Raw genomic sequence first — 23,283 nt, 5'->3', positions numbered from 1 at the left:
ACAGTGAACCTTCAGCGTGAGTGGTCGCCCATACTGGCAGAGTCGGGATGCCACATGGGGTATACAGAAACTGGGAAGACAGTGGCGCGCATTTTAAAACAAGTCCCAAAGTATTCGGACAACAAATGGAATTTTTACACATTTTTAAATTATTGACGCCGTTTGCGTCATCCCGCACTGTGCTTAATTAAGTTGGTTTTATGATGAAATATGTGTGATCAGGCTAGCGAAAGTGTTAACTACAACGAATAATTCTTTTTTATTTGAACAGCTACTTTTTCAAACAGGAAATTAAAAATAAGTTTAAATGGTGGATTAATACACAAGCTAGTCAATATGGGTTTAATATGACAGCAATAAATCTTAACAAATCAAGTATAAAAGATTATTCAGGAACGTTAATGTGGTGAACATAACTGCTCAAACCAGAAATGCATTTAATAGCACAGTAGATCAAGAACTGTATGTGTTAAACCAATCTTCATCTTATATCAGAACAAAAATCCATTTAATGCTCACTTACATAACATTTAACTCTATGCCCTGATTCTTGAGTCCTGCAATAATCTTTGAGGTCTGGTCATCACTAAATTCTCCACTGAAGTCCGTTAACAGGACAATCTTCTTGCTAGTAAATCGTCCCCCACTGGAAAGACAATACATATAATTTTGCTTTTCTCATGAAATAGCATACAACTCTGCCTTGAAGATACTGGCCACAATATTTTGTAGATATATTCTTGTAGCCTCTAATACTCATAACATTTCGGATAAGTCTTAAAGGCAACTCAAAATTTGCAGTGAATTCTATGTTACAAGGCAAAGCAGCCAGTCTTAAACCTGCACATCATTGGACATGTTCACTGAACATTTTTGAAGACAATATCTGAAGCTTGCCATTTCCTGATAGATATAAGGGTTCTGCAGAATTTTACAGGATGCATCACCCAAGGAGGGAGCTTGCTGTAGTGAAAAGGAAGTACAGTATGTTAGTAATGAAGTGAACGGTGCATCAAAGTCTTTGTGCACACCCCAAATATGAAAGGAAGTAAAGAAATCTGTAAGGATTTTGGCACTAGTGTGCCCGAAGTAAACAACTAGAAGCCATGTTGACCAGACCACACACTAGAAGGTGAAGGAACGACGACGTTTCGGTCCGTCCTGGACCATTCTCAAGTCGATTGTCGAACTAGAAGCCATCAACTAGAGTTCAGTGTATGTGCTATACAGTACTATATATGTATAAAGTGTATATGTGATTGAAGAAGGAACGGGAAAGATAACACCACCCATTTTTTTTTCTAGAGATGTAAGCATTATCTTTTATTGCTTATGCCTCAAAAGTATAGAAAAGAGCTATTATTTCCCCCCCCTCAAACTTTGCTTTGACCTTAACCCAAGATGGCTTAGGAATGATGTCTTTAAATTAAGGTACTTGAAGGCTTTCAAGTATTCTAAACCTCTTTCCTAGGCTGTACTAGATAAATGTCAAAAGTAATAATAATAGTAATAGCCATTTACTATACTCTGCAGGCATTAACAATCAGAAAATAACACTTACAGCCCAAGAACAAAAATAGTTAGTGTGTAATATTTATACAGCATTCACTAAGCATTACATATAATAAAGGAAATAGTATACTCACTCTGGATCATGCAAAAGGTCCATGGCAACCACCAAAGCATCTAGCCAGTCCCCTGAAGATTTACCATAAGGAAGTTGGTCCACTTCAGTTATCACCTCCCAGTCCACAGTTTGTAACTCACGCAGAACTGTTGACAACACATTCATCTAATTAACAAACCATAAACTACAAATAAATTAACAACAAAGTGATAATCAGTTTAGAGAAAAGGTCTGGAAACATGGCAATAGCTGGAGGTGTGCGCAGTGTCTCTCCTTCCAACATTCACAATACCTTTGAGTTTTCAGAACCTACTGTTACATGGCAAGCATTCCGATCATGACGGTCTACCGGTTTTACAGGAAGATCCAGAGGTAGTTTTCCTGGACAGTAAACATCACAGTAAGACGAACAGATTAATGGCGAACAGATTAGAGGCGAAACGCCGCCGGCCCAGAGGTACCCAGTGATTGCCTCGATCCTACGCGGCCTCGGTATCAACATCCTCGTCTCACTCATGGTAGGACAAGTTTCCTAGTTTGCAAACATTCATCATTGCCTTTGATGATGATTCGTCAATTGATAGGAGTGTTTTTGGAAATAGCAGGGCACAAAGTATCCTATATATTGCCATTCCCAAGTTATTTAAGATTAAAGTGCACAATATCAGACCGAATAAACGAAGGAACTTAATCGCAGTGGACCACAAACACAGCGAAGACCTAGAGCTTTCAGACGTTACTGAAATCTGTGGTTACAAAGTCAGATGCTACAAACCACTGGGTGACTGATTAGCAAGATATGTAGTCCAACATGTTGTAGGCATTAGTACAGACGACATCAAGGCACAATTTCAGGCTGCTGACATTCCAATCTTTGGAGTCAAGAAATTTATATGTAGAACTAATGGAGAATTGAGTGAGACTGGCATTGCCCTACTTACTTTTATTAACTACTTTTCCCCTGATCGGGTTTGGATTAATGGCTTCCGCCATAAACTAGAGGTATACATTCCACATTGCACGTCCCTGTCAGTGCTTTCGATGTAAAGGTTTTAACCATACCTTAAAAGGCTGCACCAGTAACATCAAAAGTGGAAAATGCTGTGGTTCCCATTACACAAAAGACAGTGTGTCAGATATAATGTGCTGCTCAAACTGTGGTGGTGATCATGACATTACACTCAACAATGTCCTTCATATATAGATGCACAAACTAAGGCTCTCCCCACCATCAACCTGCAATACAGTTAGTGCACTGAAACAACATAACAGTCCGTCATCAACCACTACCTCACACTCCACAGCCACCTTTGCTTGTGCTTGATATGTCTGTCACTGACATTCCTGTAACCCCAGAGTCCAATCCTCTCCCCACACACCGGACAACTGAGTCCCGATCTTGTTGAAACACTTGTTACTCGCATTGCAAATGCACTTGAAAAGGTGCTGGACATGACAAGTGCAAAATTGAATCACTGAGTTCATGGGCCAAATGAGCCCTTAACTCTGTTTCTTCTTAACATGTACAAAACCAAAAGCTATATATTTGTTTTTAGCTGTGTTTCCTTACTTTTTACATGCATATGTATGGTTTAAAAAATGCACACAGGCAGTGGTATCATTTATGATAGCATCATTTACAAGGATAAAATATATATGAAGTCTAAATTAAAGATATAAAGTTTTAAAAAAGGATAGAAAACAAGAGAAAAACTAGCTTCTACACTATTTGGAGTAGAGCTAATTCTCATTACAGTAATCTGTGTAGGAAGAATGTGTGTACAAAGAACTGTACAAATCTCTCAAACTATACTGTTGTATAACATATTTACCAGGAGCTTCATTCAGCTCCTTATGCTTTGCTTTCTTGAACATTTCTCACTATTAACCACTGAATGACTGCCAGCCAGCCCATCCATCAGCCAGTTTGTCCATCAGCCAGCCAGCCAGCCAGCCAGCCGGCGGGCGGGCAGGCGCCTGCCCGCCCACTTAGACCACACTAAGTCTAAACACAGATTTTCTGTCCCCAACAAGGGAATGCCATTAGCCATAAAGCAAATTTCTGAGTTTCTACCATTGCATCATCCTATATATTAAGGAACTGCACATTCACTCAAAACTACAAGTAAAATTACATCAAATATGACTCTTTTAAATTAAATGTGAAGATAACAAAAATATACTTACAGTACAATACTTGTAATTGTCATTAGGACCATTCACCAAATCATGGTAATTTAAAGACCCTGTATTACAATATCTATTCCAATACTGGAGTATATTGTATACCTTCCATGTTCCAATATGTTAAGAGTATACAATATTCAAAGAGTTTCTATTATTTTTTAAATTTCTTTCTACACACACATGCAGGAATTATAGTTTTTTTTCCAGTGCTGATGTCCAGTAACCAGCAACTGTCTCATTTCAGGTGACATTGACCAACGAAACTTTTGAAGTGTTATAATATGATTGAAAGAGCCATTACTTAAACAGAAAGCAGGAGAACAATGATGTGAAATGCTGAGAAAAAAAAGAACTTCAGAAATAAAGGAAAGAATGTACATTATATACAATGAAGATGCCTCACCTGTGATGTGCCGATATTGGTCATTACTTGCCAAGTTATTATTCGTGTCATTGGTTCCAAACAGCACAATGCCAACTTGGTCCCGACACTTCTCTGCAAACATCTGTAGGATTTCAGTTTACTTTACAAACAACCACCTCAAAAAATTATACTGTATTACAAATTTGAAAAAAGAATAACATAATAAAATGCAAGACATAATTACTCAAATAATTTCAAGTGGCATCCAGCAATTGTTAATGTACTGTCATGCCATCTGTACTATTCATGCCATCTCAATTAACAGTCTTCCTAGACATTACAACACACAAATAATAACGTCACTACCTTGCGCTGCAAAATGTTTGTTAAGCATTTCTTGGACTGAGAGTAGAATGTCTTGTCAACTCCTGCTCGAACTCCAGGACCAACATCCATCACCACCACAATTCCCTCCTAGAAATCGTTATACAATACAGGAATAACATATACTGTACAACATATATATTATGTATAATGTAATATTACTGATGATTCTAGCATACCAAATGATAGGTTAAATGAAATGTATATATACAATTTGAGGGAAAATATACATCAAGATGTCCTAATCTCTTTTTCATAGAGAGAGTATCCAATTACAGGGATTGACTTTATCATCCACTTCCATACATTTTGTGAAATTATGGTCATTGTATGCCACTGTGTTTAAAACTGAACAGTATAACCAAAATAGGACTTAACAAGGGGAAAGATAAAGCAGAAAAATATCTGGTCTTTATGCTTATACTTAGATATAAATAACTTAATTGCCTAATTTAAAACAATGTTACATTTTTTTTAGTTTACAATGCCCCACTAATCATGACTCCTACACATTCTCCACATTCAGATTCAGCAAATTTAGTAATGTCCAACTTTGTATCTGGAAACTATTACTATCAAGGCTCAGAACCCTACATTTGCCAGCATTAATCTGCATATCTTGAGATGGGTTATCTTGAGATGATTTTGGGGCTTTAGTGTCTCCACAGCCCGGTCCCCGACCAGGCCTCCACCCCCAGGAAACAGCCTGTGACAGCTGACTAACACCCAGGTACCTATTTTACTGCTAGGTAACAGGGGGCATAGGGTGAAAGAAACTCTGCCCATTGTTTCTTGCCGGCGCCCGGAATCGAACCCGGGACCACAGAATTACAAGTCCAGCGTGCTGTCCGCTCGGCCGACCGGCTCCCCCATTTTGCATATGCCCATTTTGTAATCATTTTAAAAGCATATCTAAATCATCTAGTAAAGATCCATTCTTCCAAATTGATTTCTTGCACTAATTTAGAATACTCTACATATCTGCTAATATTGCTGATAAATCCTATATTTAAATTGTTTATACTGTATTATATATGTATGGTAAACAATAGTGTTGTTCAACTTCAAGAGAATGAAACGGGTCATCCAGCTGCACAAATTCTTTGTTCAACCCCATCTGTAAATCAAATCAAAATCAAAATCAAATATTTATTCAGGTAAAGTACATACATACAAGGTGAGATACAAAACACTGATGGATTTATAGATAGAGCTAGTACATACAATGCCTAAAGCCACTATTACGCAAAGCGTTTCGGGCAGGAAAACACTAAGACTGAAACTTAATACTAATTGAGATTGAAGTATAAATTGTGTTGAGAAAATAAAAAAAAATAATAAAAGGGGGAAACATGGCAGAAAAATAGCAAATATAATCCACAAATCCACATTCTGAGTCCCTTGATTTGTAAAGCATTTCTAGTTTGATTAAGTCGTACTCTTGGAATATCAAATACGTATTTGTTTCTGGTGTGGTGGTCATGGGTTCTGTTACAACTTTCTAGGAAGCTTTTAAGGTCAGGATTGACATTACAGTTCAGCATTTTATATATATAAAATACACATGAGAGGATGTGCAGTCACCGAGGGTACCGAGTGATGTCTGGAGCCAGAGTTAGATATTGTCCTAATAGCAGCTTTGTGTTGAGTAATTAGAGGACGTAAATGATTTTGTACTACTGTACAGTATCCTAGCATGGAGACCTCGCCTACAAAATGGCATTATAATACTGGACAATTTCAGTAAAACAATGAAAATCATCCTAGAACCAAGTAAATTCTTTACACACAGAAATCACAATAGCGTGATGCATCAAATGAACAAATCCATAAGGGCCGTGACAACCCTCGTCTGAACCCTCATCACGGCCCTTGTGGATTTATTCAAGTAAATTCTTATTCTGGGAAAGACTGAGGGCTACAAGCCAAACAAGTGTTCAAACAAGACATGACGGCTCATCTTGTCAATACTTCTAAAATACTAAATGTGTCAGAATTTGTTAATCCATACCATTTTTTTACAAGTTCCAATGTGACCCACACAAGAAGCAATGCTTTGATGATTGTTAAGCCTCAGTGAAGGCCAGATAGCATGGAATGTTTTTTCACCCATAGGGTAATAATAAACCATGGAGCCATTCGTGCCATAGCTTTAAAGACCAAGAAAAGGCTACAGATTTGTATTTTATTTATTTAGATATACAGAACAAGAGTTTATACATTCTTGTAAAGCCACTAGCATGCATAGCATTTCAGGCAGTTCCTTAATCTTAATTTTCCCTGGAACACGACCCACCAAATCGTTTAACCACTGCACCGCACCAAACAACAAATGTCGCTCTGAGGGTTGTGTTTTTTTTTTAATTAGGCCATATTTTATGGCTTTTTAATTTTTCATCACTCTTTGCGATTTGAAATGAAAATGATTGACTTTGGAAACATTTTGACATTAACATTAGCTGAACATCTATAAAAACAACAAAAATATGCCCTTAAAAACTGTGCCATGTTTGAATTTGCCAATTTGCCCAAAAAAAAAAAAAAAAAGTTTGCCAAAAACAGGTGTGCAGTGCAGGGGTTAACAACCAGGTACTCATCCAATGCTGGGTGAAGAGAGGCTACAATTAAGGATTGGTGTCTAATCAATCCTCCCCGGCCAGGATACGAACCTAGGCCAAAGTGCTCACAAAGCGCCAGGCAGGATCAAAATACAGGTTGAAAAAATCATCAGGAAGATTAGCAAAACCTTCCACAAGCCACTAACATACTCTTCCCCATTGTGGATTGAGATACAGTAATAGTCCTGCAAACTGGGGGAATAGTACATACCCTACCCTACCCTAATTAAACTAGCCTACACATAACTGGATACAGGTTACATCACACCCAAGAGGCTTTGCTAATGTGTTTTAAAACCTACCTAATCAAACCCATTCTAAACCTGCATAACCTAACACACCCTGGCCTAACAACATACAAGTATATATACGGTTTTAACAATTATAAAACAAGTTTAATCAACGTGTTGGAAAAAGTCATATTGTATCTACACTTGGTTAGGTTACATTGAGATACATTTGGTTAGAATATAGCTTAAGAATATGTTTGGTTAAGTGTATTCTGGGTATAATTCTGTTAAATCTGGGTAAGTTAGGTAAGCATAATTTGTTGATACTTTTCCCAAAACTCTCTGTTCACGGCAATGATATCAGTTTAAATGACTTTTGAGGCAGACAAATTAATGCAAATCTCTCTTGTTATTTCCATGTCCCAGCCTTTAAAATTAGGTATAAAAACGTTCTCTTAACCAATACAAACAAGAGCAAGTTTTCTCAATTAAAGTTGTAGTCTCCTACGAGACGGTACTCCTGCCTTTTATTCCCAACTAATATGACCGAAAATACCAATGTTAACTAGTGAATACACATTGTAACTACAAATCATATTCAGTTACCAATTATTGCTCTTTGAATAACCTGGTTGATGGGGTTCTGGGAGTTCGACTCCCCCAGGCCCGGCCCGAGGCCAGGCTTGACTTGTGAGAGTTTGGTCCACCAGGCTGTTGCTTGGAGCGGCCCGCAGGCCCACATACCCACCACAGCCCGGTTGGTCCGCCACTCCTTAGAGAAAACTATCCAGTTTTCTCTGGAAGACGTCAATAAGGTTAAGTCAGTAGCAAGAAGTAACTAAGCCGTGTGGAAACTATTCCCGCCACTTGTGCACGAGGTTCCCCTCCCGCCCTACACCTACCCCTACTTGACATCGAGGCGGCATCGTGTATGAGCCGTGGCGGACACCTGGCGACGAGGACACCAGCAGGAGGTCGTGTGGCAACTGTGTTGTTGTTGACACCCGCGTCTCCCGCCTTCGGATCCTCCTTCCCGCCACTATCCTGTGTTCGGATCCCTGCTCGCTCGGGAGACAGGAGGCCAGTATTCACCTAGTTGTGCTTGCGGGGGGGTTGAGCTTTGGCTTTTTGGTCCCGCCACTCAACCGTTGATGTGAAGACTTATACTGAATTTTGTAACTAGCTCATCAAGATTGTAACTTGCTTAGCTAAATAAATGAATAGCTAAATTCTGCCCGAAACGCTGCGCGTACTAGTGGCTTTACAAGAATGTAATTACTATGCTATGTATCCTCACACTCCCAATGTACCTTCTTGTATATATATAAATAAATAAATAAAGAAATAAAATAAATTGTGGGGTTCAGTCCCTGAGCGCATTATGTGCCTCTGTAACCCTTTCCACTACCGCCCGCAAGATGGGTATGGGGTGCATAATAAATGAACTAAACTAACTAAACCACTCAACCATCAACTGGTGTACAGATTCTGGAGCCTATTGAGTTCTATCAAATCTATATTTATTTTAAACTTAGTTCTTAGTTTCACATTTGAAACTGTGTATGTGGAGTCTGCCACCACCACTGGGGGGCCCTGTAGCTGAGTGGACATCGCTTGGGGCTCGTAATACTAGGGTCCGGGTTCGATCCCCGGCGATGGCGGAAAACAAATGGGCGGTTTCTTTCACCCTGATGCCCCTGTTACCTAGCAGTAAATAGGTACCTGGGAGTTAGACAGCTGTTACGGGCTGCTTCCTGCGTGTGTAATTACCTAAGTGTAGTTACAGGATGAGAGCTACGCTCGTGGTGTCCCGTCTTCCCAGCACTCTTTGTCATATAACGCTTTGAAACTACTGACGGTCTTGGCCTCCACCACCTTCTCCCCTAACTTGTTCCAACCGTCTACCACTCTGTTTGCGAAAGTGAATTTTCTTATATATCTTTGGCATCTGTGTTTAGCTAGTTTAAATCTATGACCTCTTGTTCTTAAAGTTCCAGGTCTCAGGAAATCTTCCCTATCGATTTTATCAATTCCTGTTACTATTTTGTATGTAGTGATCATATCACCTCATTTTCTTCTGTCTTCCAGTTTTGGCATATTTAATGCCTCTAACCTCTCCTCATAGCTCTTGCCCTTCAGTTCTGGGAGCCACTTAGTAGCATGTCTTTGCACCTTTTCCAGTTTGCTGATGTGCTTCTTAAGATATGTGTGTATGTGTGAAAAAAAAAGTTGATTTGACAGTTAAGAGGCAGGCCAAAAGAGAAGAGCTCAACCATCGCAAGCACAACTAGATGAATACATCATTGCCTAATGCATTTCTTTTGTTAACTACTCTGACACTGAAAAAAATTATTTCTAACGTCTCTGTGGGTCATGTGGGTACTGAGTTTCCACCTGTGTCCCCTTGTTCGTGTTACACGTGCTAAATAATTTGTCTTTGTCCACCCTGTCAATTCCCCTGAGAATGTTGTAGGAGGTTATCATGTCTTCCCTTACTCTTCTGTTTTCTAGGGACGTGAGGTTTAGCTCCTTTAGACTTTCCTCGTAGCTCATACCTCTCAGTTCTGGGACTAGTCTGGTGGCATACCTTTGAAACTTCTCTAGCATTGTTCTGTGTTTAACTAGGTATGGACTCCAGGCTGGAGCTGCATACTCCAGGATTGGTCTGACATAAGTGGTATACAAGGTCCTGAACGATTCCTTTACCAACATTACATACATACATACATACATATACTGGTATATGTATGTATGTCCCTGTGCCTTTTTCACCACTTTCGAGGTCAACCCCGGAACTCACAGTTCCTGCGGCGTGCAGTGAGTTAATATCTAACATAATATCCGTCTCAGCATCGTAGCATAAATAGGAAGGGAGAAAAAAAATATTGAATTGTATCAAAATTTTTCCAAAATGGTCAAAACTTAACATCAAACAAATGTGTCAACTGAAATCATGTATATGACTCTCAGCTATCACAATAGCATATAATACAAAAAATTAATAATTAGTTTTATCAAAAAAAAAATTGTTAAAAAAAATTGATTATTTTTTATTTGTTTATCCGACTGCATCTAGCATCTAGCGTAATTTCAGTGCCATCTGTGTAGCTCCACTCTCTAGAGTGGAGTACTGCTGCACAATGACAGCCCCTTTCAAAGCTGGAGAAATTGCTGACCTGGAGAGCGTGCAGAGATCCTTTACTGCTAGAATCCACTCAGTAAAACATCTAAACAATTGAGACCGACTAAAGAGCCTAAATCTGTACTCCCTGGAGCGCAGGCGGGAGAGATACATAATAATTTACACGTGGAAAATATTAGAGGGGCTGGTCCCAAACCTGCACACAGAAATAACATCACATGAGACCAGAAGACATGGCAGGATGTGCAGAATACCCCCAGTTGAAGAGCAGAGGTGCAACAGGTACTCTGAGAGAGAACTCTATCAACATCAGAGGCCCGAGACTGTTCAACACGCTTCCACTACACATAAGGGGCATAACTGGCCAACCCCTCGCAGTGTTCAAGAGAGAACTGGATAAGCACCTCCAAAGGATACCTGATCAACCAGGCTGTGACTCATACGTCAGGCTGCGAGCAGCCGCGTCCAACAGCCTGGTTGATCAGTCCGGCAACCAGGAAGCCTGGTCGACGACCGGGCCGCGGAGACGCTAAGCCCCGGAAGCACCTCAAGGTAACCTCAAGGACTGTTGTTGTTATAGATTCAGCTACTCTGAACAAATTCCAAGTAGCACGGGCTATGGTGAGCCCGTAAATTACCTGACACAGGAGCGGGGCAAGTAGCACAGGCTATAGTGAGCCCGTAGTGGACTTACCTGGCACAGGAGCGGGGCAAGTAGCACGGGCTATGGTGAGCCCGTAGTGGACTTACCTGGCACAAGAGCGGGGTTTATCCGACGATTTGCATGAACCTTATACACCTGACTGTACGTAAGCCTATATGTAAGGGTGCCAATTTTGGAGGAAATTGGTTGATGTCAACCTCAGCCACAGATGACAGCACCTTAGACTTCATTTCTTCATTACTTTCTTTCAAGTAACATAAACGTAACTACTACTCTTTCAATTTTTATTCAATTTACATGAAACTTACACCAGATATAGATTACAGTGATAGGGTAAAAACGGGAACGAAAACAAAGTGTGCGTCTTCTAGCAGAATTAATAAAATGATAACAAATACATTGCAAGAAAAAAATGAGATGAGAGAGATTAGTAAGTATATTAAAGCACATTGGTATATTAAAGCTCTGATTGATTACATGGCTCTTGATGAACATTGTTAAGACTCTCCCTGCACTGTACAGAAAAATAATTTCAGACAATTTGAAATATGCATTCCCGAATGTTGAAAATGCACTCAACTGTGTTCATGTGCACGATGGTGACCAACTGTTCAAGAGAATGTTCTTTTTCATGACTTAAACTTAAAAAAACTTTGCTTAGTAGCAGACTGGGGAAGTATCGTTTGAACTGGCTTTCAGTCATCTTGATGTTATTTTGAGTTGATTTCGGGGCTTTTTTAGTGTCCCCGCGGCCCGGTCCTTGACCAGGCCTCCACCCCCAGGAAGCAGCCCGTGACAGCTGACTAATACCCAGGTACCTATTTACTGCTAGGTAACAGGGGTATAGGGTGAAAGAAACTCTGCCCATCGTTTCTCGCTGGCGCCCGGGATCGAACCCGGGACCACAGGATCACAAGTACAGTGTGCTGTCCACTCGGCCGACCGGCTCCCGACAGGTAGCCACCACTGGGAGCTTTGGGCTCGACCCAGTCAAGTGGGAGGGGGAACAGTCAGGAGAGGTAATTAAAGATGAAGCCAGGTCTGGGCCCTATCTTCACTGTCTCAGGGCACTAGTTACCCACCCAGAAACCTAGGGTTTGAAAAGTAGTTTTAGTTACCAGCATCATTGTTTTAAACGTTCAGGTCCAGAACCAAGGGATGCCACCCACCAGGGCAGCAAGGGAGGCCGAGGCTGACCAGTGCAGGAATGGTGCATCGTCTCAAGCAGTCCCCCACTTTTGAACAGGGAAGTCCTACTGCATCAAACATTCTCCTACACCTGTGTAAAAACCTCTCTCCCTCTTGTCCCAACCAAGACAACTCTACTAGTTTCCAAGGGCGGCCCATCCAGCGGGTGGTCCAATGATCTGAACAGGTGCCTTGCGTTTGTTTTGCAGACTCCAGTCCTATAAACCCCCCATCTTCAAGAAAAGTTGAAGCTTTTTCTTACAAACATTGACACTAGCTCTCCACATGTCAGTTGCGTAATTTAGAAACTGTACTTGTGGTCGATCTCGAACCCATTGATGATGTGACGACTTGTACTGAATTTTCTAACTACATTAGCTCATCAAGATTAACTTGCTTAGCTAAATGAATTCTTAATGAAAATGGGGTTCAGTTCCTGAGCCCATTATGTGCCTCTGTAACCCTTTCCACTACCGCCCACAAAATGGGTATGGGGTGCATAATAAATGAACTAAACTAAAAACTCTAAGTATACCTTATTTTATAATTACCAAGATAAAAACTTCCAAACATTTAGAATATAAACAGTAAACACACACAAATTAATGACCACTCAGTATAACTTAAGTACAGCCCAATATTCTTATCAAGATCCTTTCCCTGTAGTTCACACTTTCATTTAATATCTGGGAAAATTTTTAATTTTGCTGATCTTCCCTTTGTGTAACCCCAGTCTCGTCTTACCTGCTACTTTACCTCATCTAATAGTGCTTGGTCACTTCAATTTGATACAAAATGGATACTTAACATTTTCTTCCTCAAAGCAAGACCTAATGTTTATGTTGCCTTTGCTGTGTTTTGTAACTTGCCTGATGTACTGTTACAGGAATGACCCAGTTACCATCTTCTTGAAGTTATCTTGAGATGATTTTGGGGCTTTAGTGTCCCGCGGCCCGGTCCTCGACCAGGCCTCCACCCCCAGGAAGCAGCCCGTGACAGCTAACACCCAGGTACCTATTTTACTGCTAGGTAACAGGGGCATAGGGTGAAAGAAACTCTGCCCATTCTTTCTCGCCGGCGCCCGGGATCGAACCCGGGACCACAGGATCACAAGTCCAGCGTGCTGTCCGCTCAGCCGAGCGGTCGTACCATACTGAGACCTCTTGACTAATTTCAACTGTTCTGGCTTCATATGTTGCATTGTCAATTTAAATTGTTAAAATAACCCTCTTAAGTAATTTTATTATTATCCAGATGCAATAGTATTAGGTCCAAGTAATTCCACCATTGGTTCATATCCATTTATAAATGAATGGTGGTCAATGCATAAAAAAAAATAATTACAATTACCAGAGACCTGCATTGTCATAACTTCTGCATCATCTAGATTAAGTAGTCCAATTACATTAATTATTGCAGGACATCTTACTGAATAATTACTCCTCTACCTTCTTCAAAGTCCCATCTCTTCCTCAAACTTGGTAATATTTTACACACCATTTAACATTTATATCTAACTTGGTTTTTGCAAACACAACAATAGAAAATATAATTATGTATTAATTTATTCTAGGTACATAAAATAGTACTGTTCAGGTGTGTTTTCATTCAAACCCCATATTTTGCTGTTGCACGTAAATTAAAAAACTCCACAATATTTTCCTTTCCAGTTCGTCCATTATGCATGACCCAACATATCGTATCATTTATATCAAGGCATTAAATTGGGACAAGATTTTCCATTCATATAAATGAAAGCTGATAAATTCTGAATGTCTACCTGACCCTTACACTGTCCTAATTACTACAGTATCTGCAATTACCTCCTGTGCAGAAATTACCATATGCAACTCTTTCTCATCTGATATGTCAAGTATTTCTTCTCAGGCTCAATACCATGTAGTACTGTATTGTACTTTTAAATAGCAGAACAGTCCAAGGGGGTTAAGCAATAATTCTGCACAGCCTAACTGTATGGCATTTCTATACAATGCTGTACTATATTGTATATGGCTTCAATATTACACATATACTTATTGATTTTAAGAAAGACTGATATTTTCTTACCCTGGATTTACGTTGTAGACTGTACTTGTAACAAAACAGGAATACTGTATCTTTCAATATTAGGCTTGCATTAGAAAACAAAGGGAATTAAAATACATTTTATAATGATCTATACATTTATTGACACAATTCACAATATCTCACCTTACTAGAGTGGAGAGATGAGATAACTGATGGAATGTGACCGGACAACCAACGAACTTCCTTAAACAGCATCACAACTCTGTTTGAAGAGGTTATCGCACCTAAACTAAGATGAACAGGAAAGATGCTTCATCACCCTAGCATTAACATCAAGAAGTACACATAGTGTGGACTGTAAGCAAACTGTATATAATATAAAATTTTACATTCAAACAATGTTTGTTACAGAACATCACTATTGTATCTATTATACAATAATACCTTAAAGAAAAAATATACACTAACTCATGATTTATAAAATCATTGTTGAACCTATGAATGCCCATCAGGGAAGTCAAGATGGGTAGGGCTGGGAAGAGGCCGAGTGGGGGAGGCAGAGAAGGGAGTGTGAAAGGAGGGGGATCACCTGGCTAAACAAAGTGGCGACTGAAGGCACGTCCTGAATTCTTCATTCTCCGACAGACCACACTTCTAGTTTAGTCCCCACATGAGTGTACTTCACACACAGCTTGGAGTTTTCCTTGCTCGGTCCAGAAGGTAATCCTGTGAAATCCAAGGATATATTACTTTATAGTACTTATCAGTATTTCTTACAACCTAACTATCTAACTGACAAAGCACATTAATATTTTGGTATTCTAAACAGGGAATTGAGTGAAATTTTGTTTGGTAAAGGTCACAAGGAAACAAAGGTTTCAAACATGAGATTCACAAAGCCCACCAATATATACCAGATTTATCCTTCATTTTATATGTAATGTCTTTTTTTTTAAGTTTTGTTAACTTACTGGTATATATCAAGCAGGCATATAGTGCACAAGAAAACCATACTACAATGAGAAACATGTACATAAAATGTAAGAGAAACTGTGCAGAACATATATCCACTCAATATCATGGACTGGAAAAGATGAAGTCCTACAGAGACTGTTCTCCCTATCTGCACTGTACCGGTATATTAGATGAATCGAACAATTTTTTTTACCTTCCAGTAATACCAATATGCCCTTTCAAGCAAACAAAAGTCCATTCCAATAGGTTACTGTTCCTCTACATGAATAATTTTATGATAGGGTTTGCTGTAAAGCACGTTTTCATGGTCACTGTAAAACACCCACTTACCTCTAGAGACAAATTAAGTGGTACAGACAAAGCCTTGTTCGGCTACACCAACGACAATAGGCTCGACTGGTAAGACAGTAGGTGTGGTCAAGAAAACCTGAATTATTGGATCAGGACAATAAATATGAAATAAATACAAAAGCTTAAAACAATACAGATGAGTAAATCCCAAATGACCTAAATGATATTTGTGATAGACTATAAGTAAAGATTCTTCACAATGTCAAATCAAATCAATGTACAATACAGTTACTCTATTAAATTTACCCAGACCTTAACATGGCATCTTTTGGTTTGTGTGTGTTGAGTTGTTTAAAATTACATTGCACATTGAAATGTATAGTGCCTCTGCCCACTGAAATTTAAACTAACACATTATTTTGGGCAAAAAGCCCGTAACATTTAAAGACATTGCCCTGTTTACACATATCTATACGTGTCTCTAGAAATAGAAACCTTACCTCAATATGCATGAAAAATGATTCCCCTTCACTGAGAGATATTGATGCTCTAAAGTAGACAAGGCAGAGGACTGCAGCCGAGCAGGCATTAACACGGTACTGGTATTCATGCCCATAACCACAAAGTGTCAAGGTTATCAAATACTTGCCACAAAATCCACTAAATTCATTATTTCTCACTCGTGGCCATTGACAATGGTAAGTTTTGGGTAGAAATAATCCTAGTGGAGGGATGAATGAAATCTGTCAATTTAGGTGATTGAGGTAAACTTGAATTACGATTAAACAAAAAAAGCACCAACTTCCATAGTAGCCATTATCACACTTAATCCAGCCAGAAACATTTCAAGTTGTAATAAGAAAACCACTATAAAAAAATACAGTATGTATATAATTGTAATACAATACCAATAGATTAAACAAAAAGTTATAACTGACCAAGATGTAGCCCGAGACTGTCATATTCCAGATGGAAGAGTGAGAATGATAAACAATGAAGAGAGAATAATTGCTTTATTTTTACATTGAGATGTTACGTTTTGGTAAATATATGGTAGTGGTGCAGTAATGGTGGCATGGTAGCAAGGGAAAGATGTTGTTCTTACTTAGTCTAGGTCTTAATGCTCTGCTTCCTCATTTTTGCTGGTAACTTAACACTGCACTGTTAACCAAGTACTGTTCTATGCTCAATCAGATTTTTATAGGGTCTAATCCCACTAGTTAGCCGAATTTACACTTGGAAAGTCCCAAAATCATAAATCTGAATTTATTCAGGTTTTTGTCCCCCAGAAATCTCAGCAATCCAAACTTTTATTTAACTTGAGGTCAAAATTAATGAATTTATTCAGATTACCTAAAGATTAGGGTTTCTGGAATTCAGATTACAGAGGTCTTACAGAAAGTAACTATAAAGAAAAGTCGACGTCGGGAAGACTGCATTGTTGGTTATTCAAATGGCATTAAATATCACTCAAGATGCCAATAAGAGAGCAAAGGGACAAAAGGCAAATGGTATCAAAGGTACTGTACTGGATTTGCCAAGGATTTTAATGAGGGACAAATGACCCCTAGTAAGAAAATAAGACATACTATAATCCTGAATATCAAGACATTCTACAAGGTGGTTGGTGTACAATTAAGTGGGACGGAACAGTTATGACAAGAAAACAAAAATTAGAGACATGATAAAGAAAGGGATAAAAAAACTAGGCAAGATCTGAATCAGAGAAATCAGGGTTGGGGGTTATGTATAAAGCTAGCAAAGATGGTTGGGTCAAGAAGGCTGCAGTGAGAAGCACAGGCGAATCAACAAGGTCCAGTGAAGGAGTGATCAAGGTATTCGGGCTGATGAAGGTCAGAAACGACGTACTGCTCCAGAGCAGGGGTGGCATCAGAGAAAACAACAAGGGCAAAGCAAACTTCCATAGCATTGTCAGATAGCTCTGCTACTGAGACACATAGTGGTGAAGGAACAAGAATGAAGGTAGAGGAAAGACTAATGCCGACTTACCCTCAGGGAAGGAAGAGGGAAAGGGACCAGGCTTACATTTCTGATACACACACATGCAGTAGCATCAAGGTATTGTAAGATAGTCACTTTAATCTTGGGCAGGGAGGGAGAATGAGAACAGCGACACAAGGATGGATATCAGCCCAGACAGTCATATGCAGGGGAAGGGTCAAAAGATAAAGGGAAGAACTGAGAAGGAAGATGGGACCGAGAGTCGAAGAGGGAAGATAGGACCGAGAATCGGAGAGGGAAGACAGGACCGAGAATCGGAGAGGGAAGACAGGACCATTGTGGATAAAGAAGAGCAAAAAGGTGGAGAGGCGATGTGAAAACGACAGGCAGGGGGGAAAACTGGGACGGCAAGGAAAAAATGCCAGCCAATGACAGAGGAAAATCCACAATGAGACTATAGGGGAACAGGGAAGCTTGTGGTGGTTGGGATTCTAGACATGTAAGCAGTAGTGGGGCCTAAGGAGAGGGTAGAGGAGTGTTATGTAATAAGTCATGGCAGAAAAGGAAGACGCTGACATCTCGCCGCAGCGAAGATATGCAATTTTGGTGTTTAAAGTGGAGGATAGCTTGTTTAAATGTTTAAATTTATTACGTAGCTAAGAATGAAAAAACAGGGTGGAAATCACAGCAATTGATGCAGTGAACATGGGAAGAACATTCCGACCTAGAATGGTCGGAGGCCCCTCACAAGGAGTAAGAAGACACCTCACTACTACATTGAGGCTCCATGCCAAAATTTCCAAGACCTATTGCAGAAGCATGGAGAGAGGAACTTATCCTTGAGTGGAGTAGTTAGCACCACCAAGAATTACCAAAGACAGGAGGGTAAAATTGCCTTAATCCCCTTATGGGGGTGATAACTGCCTACTAGAAGGGGGCTGAGTGAACATGGTAATTTGGAGGCCAGGATAACCCAGGACCTCAAGTACATACTTAATATCCTCATGGCAGTCCTTAAGTTCCCTGTCTCCTGTCTCGACAAGGAATGAGAACGACTGTGCTTATGTTGGCATTTAATAGCATTCTTGGAGACCCAAACTGGGGGCCTCACCCATGTGAGATAGAGCAGCTAGGCAAGTGGCCACCTGATGAGAGGGGTGTTGAACTATATGGATGACAGTCCAGATGATATTAAACTTAACATGAGCATCTACAGGATCAATAAGATGTCTGTGTATATGCAATTTGTCAGGGCTGGGTATAGTCATCTTGGAAATCACCAAATTATTTAGGCCACATAGCAGAGCCAATCATATAATGGAATGTACCAGCAACTGTGGTAAATGTCCAGGCACGATGGCAAGGAATGAGTCAGAAGAGATGCTTTCAAAAGTACACATAAGGTGAATCAAACTTTGCTGCCCTGCACCCACCACAGAGCTCAAGAGGCAGCAATGCAAGCTAAACTTCAAGCTGTATTAGCAGGCTCAAAGAAAGTAGTTATGAGTAGTAAAGATACCCGTTTTTTTCTCATTGATAGTAGAGGAGTGTTGTAGTCATTACATAGTTAGACCAGTATTTAAGCATATTGTGAATGATCATGGAGAAAATATTAGGCAAATAAAGAAAAATAGTTATGAAGATTTATGTAAACCCCTTCACATGCTGGATTTGAAACCAAGACAATAATTAAGTTGATCCAATTGGGTACAGAAAAGTTAAGAGGATGTTAATGATTGACTGCAGTAACACACTTAAGCATTACCCAATAAGAAACATGAGCTCATCCTTTACATATGGCAGGGGTAAAGTCTACATGGAAGGACACAGTGAACATGAGATTAAGACTAGGGTATAAATATCACGGCCAATATGGCAATGGTCAGTAAAAAAAGATTGGAATGTAAATTATGCATCACCCTGAATGCCACATGCTCACAGAATGATTACACTGTATTCTGGTGTAAACTGCTTGATTTCCATATAGAAAAAAAAAAAAATTAGTAATGTACCATATCAAATTGTTGGGATGTATGATAATGGTATGTTAGAGAATTCTTAAGAAGCTCAAACACTTTGCCCAAATGTAATACAGTACTGTACTAAAATTCTTGTAATATATTTTGAAATGTGATGATAATGAATTACTGTAAATGTATTTGTAATGAACAATATGATTTTTATTTGTGTACTGTATAGATTTGTAAGCCCCTTGAGGGACCTGAAATAAAGAGGGTAGAAATACCCCAAGCTACTCTATCCTTCTGGGATGGATTTTATTATCTCGAATAAATTGTCTTGAACCTGAACTTGTGTAGCCAATAGGCAACCTCAGGGATAACAGAGGCAGTATATGTGGGTCACTATTGAAAGGTCTGAAGAGTATCCCAGGGATTGATAGGCATACCAACCCCACAATGCCCATTTACCGGATATCTCTATGAACCAACTGATTCAGTTGGGCCACGCTGTGGACCTCCCGTTTTACCCGTCTCCCCCACCACAGAAGCGTGTTGCTTCCCAGAGACCACAGCTACTGTGTTGACTCAACCAGATGAAAGAACACTTGTGAATGCATGGGTTCCCATGCACAACAAACACAAGAAGTGTATCGTACTTGTGCACCACTTCAGGAGACAAGAGAGGGGAGCAGGAGACACTCCACCTACCAGCGGACAGCACACAAGAGCCCCTAAGCATGTTGAGGAAATACTCACTGAAGGAACATTGTAATGTTAACTCTCGATGTTTGTATTTTGTGTCCTATTATCTTTTTTGACGTGAATTGAGGTGGCATCCACATCTTCATTCATTGCATTTTATCTGTTGACCATTCATACTCAGTATGTGCATTGCACTTTTCCTGCAACATTTCTATGACATGATACGTTTCGAAGTTATGCCGATACCCTTTTGTAATAGTTTCAAGCAGGACAGTCCTTGTTTGCCTTGTCCATTCACCTCAGCATCTTTAAAACTGTATTCATATACTCCTATTCCCCTCTGTTCCCCCCTCCTCTATGGGTATTAGGTTGAGTTGAGTTAACCTGTCATAATTGCCAAATGCTCTTAAATCAAGCTAATGTTCATACAGTGTTCTGTGCTACTGGCACCTCTACTCTTCAATGGCTCTATTCTGCATTTCCTTCCACATTGTTAACTCTTAGTATGTTGTTTACTGTATAAATTTGGGACCTGACCCTCTAGTATTTTCTAAGAATATATTATTTGGAATTGTGGTGGCTTCCACCATCTGTGGTTAAAGCAGCCTGTCCATGTGGGACTACATGTGTGCATCTACATTGGCTGATACCTCGCAGTACAGCTGAGGGAGACCACCTTCAGGGAGACCCAGAAAACTAACAAGTACAGGAACCTAGAATGTTATTACAAGTTTGTGCCGATAGACTCTGAAACCTTGGGGTAAATGTGCACATAAGTTCCTAAAGGCGGTGGGTGAGGAACTCATTAGGAAAACTAGACACAAGAGCGGCCAGTTTCTCGTTCCAGCGCCTGTGTGTTGCGATCGAGAGAAAATGCGTGTTGTATCTTGGGCACGCACCCAACCTCCGACGAGCTGGATGAGGTATTCGAACAGTAATATATTATATATAATTATATAATAATTATATATATATATACACACATATATAATTATATGTTGTTGAATATGACCAAAAGGGTAAGATTAAATCTAACACAAATGTTCTCAATATTTCTTACGTTCTTCTTCACTGTCGAGGGTAATTGATAAAGTAACTCTCCAAAATTCATTCTTTTTATTCCTGGTCTGACGCCTGAACAAGTTTCGTAATTCCTTATTACATTTTCAGACTTAATTTACACATGTTGTTGTTTTAGATGTAGCTACTCAGAACGAAGTGTCCATGTAGCACGGGCTATGGTGAGCCCGTAATTGAGTTCGTTTATTCGCGATAACCTTGTTATTGTGATATTTCGGTCAAAGTCTTAAATGGAGGTCGGGATTCCTCAGTTTTCCCGGTTTATTTTTCGCTTCTGTTTTAGTGCACTGGTTTTAGTCTTGTTTTAATAACATTATCTTGGTGGCAGATGTAGATGCAGAATGCTCACTAGTGAGTCCCATTCCTCAATGGCTTTTCTAATCATTGTAGTCGCGGTGGAATGTGCATCTAATGCAGCTGCTGTCGTTGGATTAATGTCGAGTTTGATGCGCAGGGCTTCAGTAGCTTCACATTCCAGTAAGTAGTGCAATAGCGGTGCCTCTGCTTGTTCCACAGATATGACATTAACTTAACACTTTCGCCCGGGCATGACGCAGCATTGCGTCATTCGTTTACTGTCGGTAATGCCAGGGATGACGCAGCTTTGCGTCATCCGTTTACTGTCGGTAATGCCAGGGATGACGCAGCATTGCGTCATCCACTTTAAATAATCGCCAAAAATCAGGTTTTTATCTGTTTTTTTTTGGGACTGGTTTTAAAATGCGCGCCGATGTCTTCCCATTTTCTTTGTTGAGCCTCGTGGCCCTCAGGCGGCTTGGCACATGCCGTGGGCCCATTGTTTTCGCTCCACTGTTGTGACCAATGTCGCCTCCCCTCGCATCTCAAACGTGTGAACATTTCGGCTATTTTCCGTGGCTATATTTCTTACTGCGGCTTTAGAAACTATCTACGCTTACTCCACGATGGATAGTGATCATGAACAAGACCCTTCCAGGAAGAAAATTGCGAAAGAAAGGCTTGAAAAGGGCGGGAATTGGGAGTGTAGCTGGAAGGCGTCTGAGCGCTCACTTGCGGCTAACGCGTGGCACGTCTTCAACTCGTCGGCGGTTGGAGCGTGACCAGGTTTTTTATTTTCTATGCTAATGTTCCTCTAGAGAATTCTATTGTGAACCCATTGAGACCAAAATGAAAGACCTAGGACGAAAATTGAGGTGACCAGAGTGAAAATAGTGAAAACATTTTATTGTGTTTGCGCGCTCCTGGGTAACTCGTTCGCACTTTCTCTGTTTGCTGCGGGTAATTAGCCGGGCTTTTGGAGTTTATATGCATTTAGTGCTGTAGAGAATTCTATCGAGAACACAATGATACAAAATTTAATCTCGTAGGACGAGAATTAAGGTGACAAAGTTGAAGAGAGTATACACTTTTCAGAATTTACGCGCGCTCCCATGACACCCTGGGACCCATATCGCACAGTTGAGGGGTGGCGCGCGGGGTACGCCAAAGTGTTAACTATTGGGTTCATTACCTCCCAGTAGCACTTGTAACCAAATCTGAGTGTGTATCACTACTGCATTGTCTCTGGATATCTTTTTGCCAGGCTTGAAAGAGGAGTACCCAGTGGCTTGTTCATCCAGTCCATGAAGAACTCTGTAGGGCAAGGCAGGTCCTAGTCAACAATGGCTTCTCTAACAGTTTTGTTGAAGACGTCATGAAAAGAAAGGCGAAACGCCATGCAACCTACGAAGAGTTGACAACACTTATACCCCCTATTAAGACTGCTTTACAGGAACTTCTTTTCGATGGCTCATAAAACAGAGGAAAGGGTCCTGAAAGACATTATTGATAGAAATGTTATCCCTACAGACAAAAATCAGAAAATACAATTGACAATTTACTACAAAAACAAAAAAACGGCC

At 40.0% G+C, this 23,283-nt stretch overlaps 2 protein-coding genes across 3 annotated transcripts in view; both read right to left on the bottom strand.

Annotated features, from left to right (window-relative positions):
- Positions 1-8,469, bottom strand: part of Ku80 — a 34,779-nt gene extending 26,310 nt beyond the window's left edge. The window contains 5 exon segments of the mRNA XM_045727866.2: positions 524-646; positions 1,647-1,773; positions 4,218-4,320; positions 4,545-4,652; positions 8,313-8,469. Of these exon segments, the coding sequence (XP_045583822.2) occupies positions 524-646; positions 1,647-1,773; positions 4,218-4,320; positions 4,545-4,652; positions 8,313-8,336 (485 nt within the window). The 5' untranslated portion in view covers positions 8,337-8,469.
- Positions 8,470-14,568: 6,099 nt separating this feature from the next.
- The window catches only part of LOC123746369 (luc7-like protein 3), a 35,553-nt gene continuing 26,838 nt past the window's right edge, over positions 14,569-23,283 (bottom strand). For both annotated transcript variants that reach the window (XM_045727865.2, XM_045727863.2), the window contains exon 10: positions 14,569-15,158. The gene's annotated coding sequence lies outside the window, so the exon portion shown is untranslated. The remainder of the gene's footprint in view (positions 15,159-23,283) is intronic.

The sequence above is a fragment of the Procambarus clarkii genome, chromosome 80, assembly GCF_040958095.1.
Source record: "Procambarus clarkii isolate CNS0578487 chromosome 80, FALCON_Pclarkii_2.0, whole genome shotgun sequence".
Taxonomy (NCBI): Eukaryota; Metazoa; Arthropoda; class Malacostraca; order Decapoda; family Cambaridae; genus Procambarus; species Procambarus clarkii.
The sequence above is the reverse complement of the archived record's forward strand: the minus strand, read 5'-3'. Positions and strand labels throughout refer to the sequence as shown.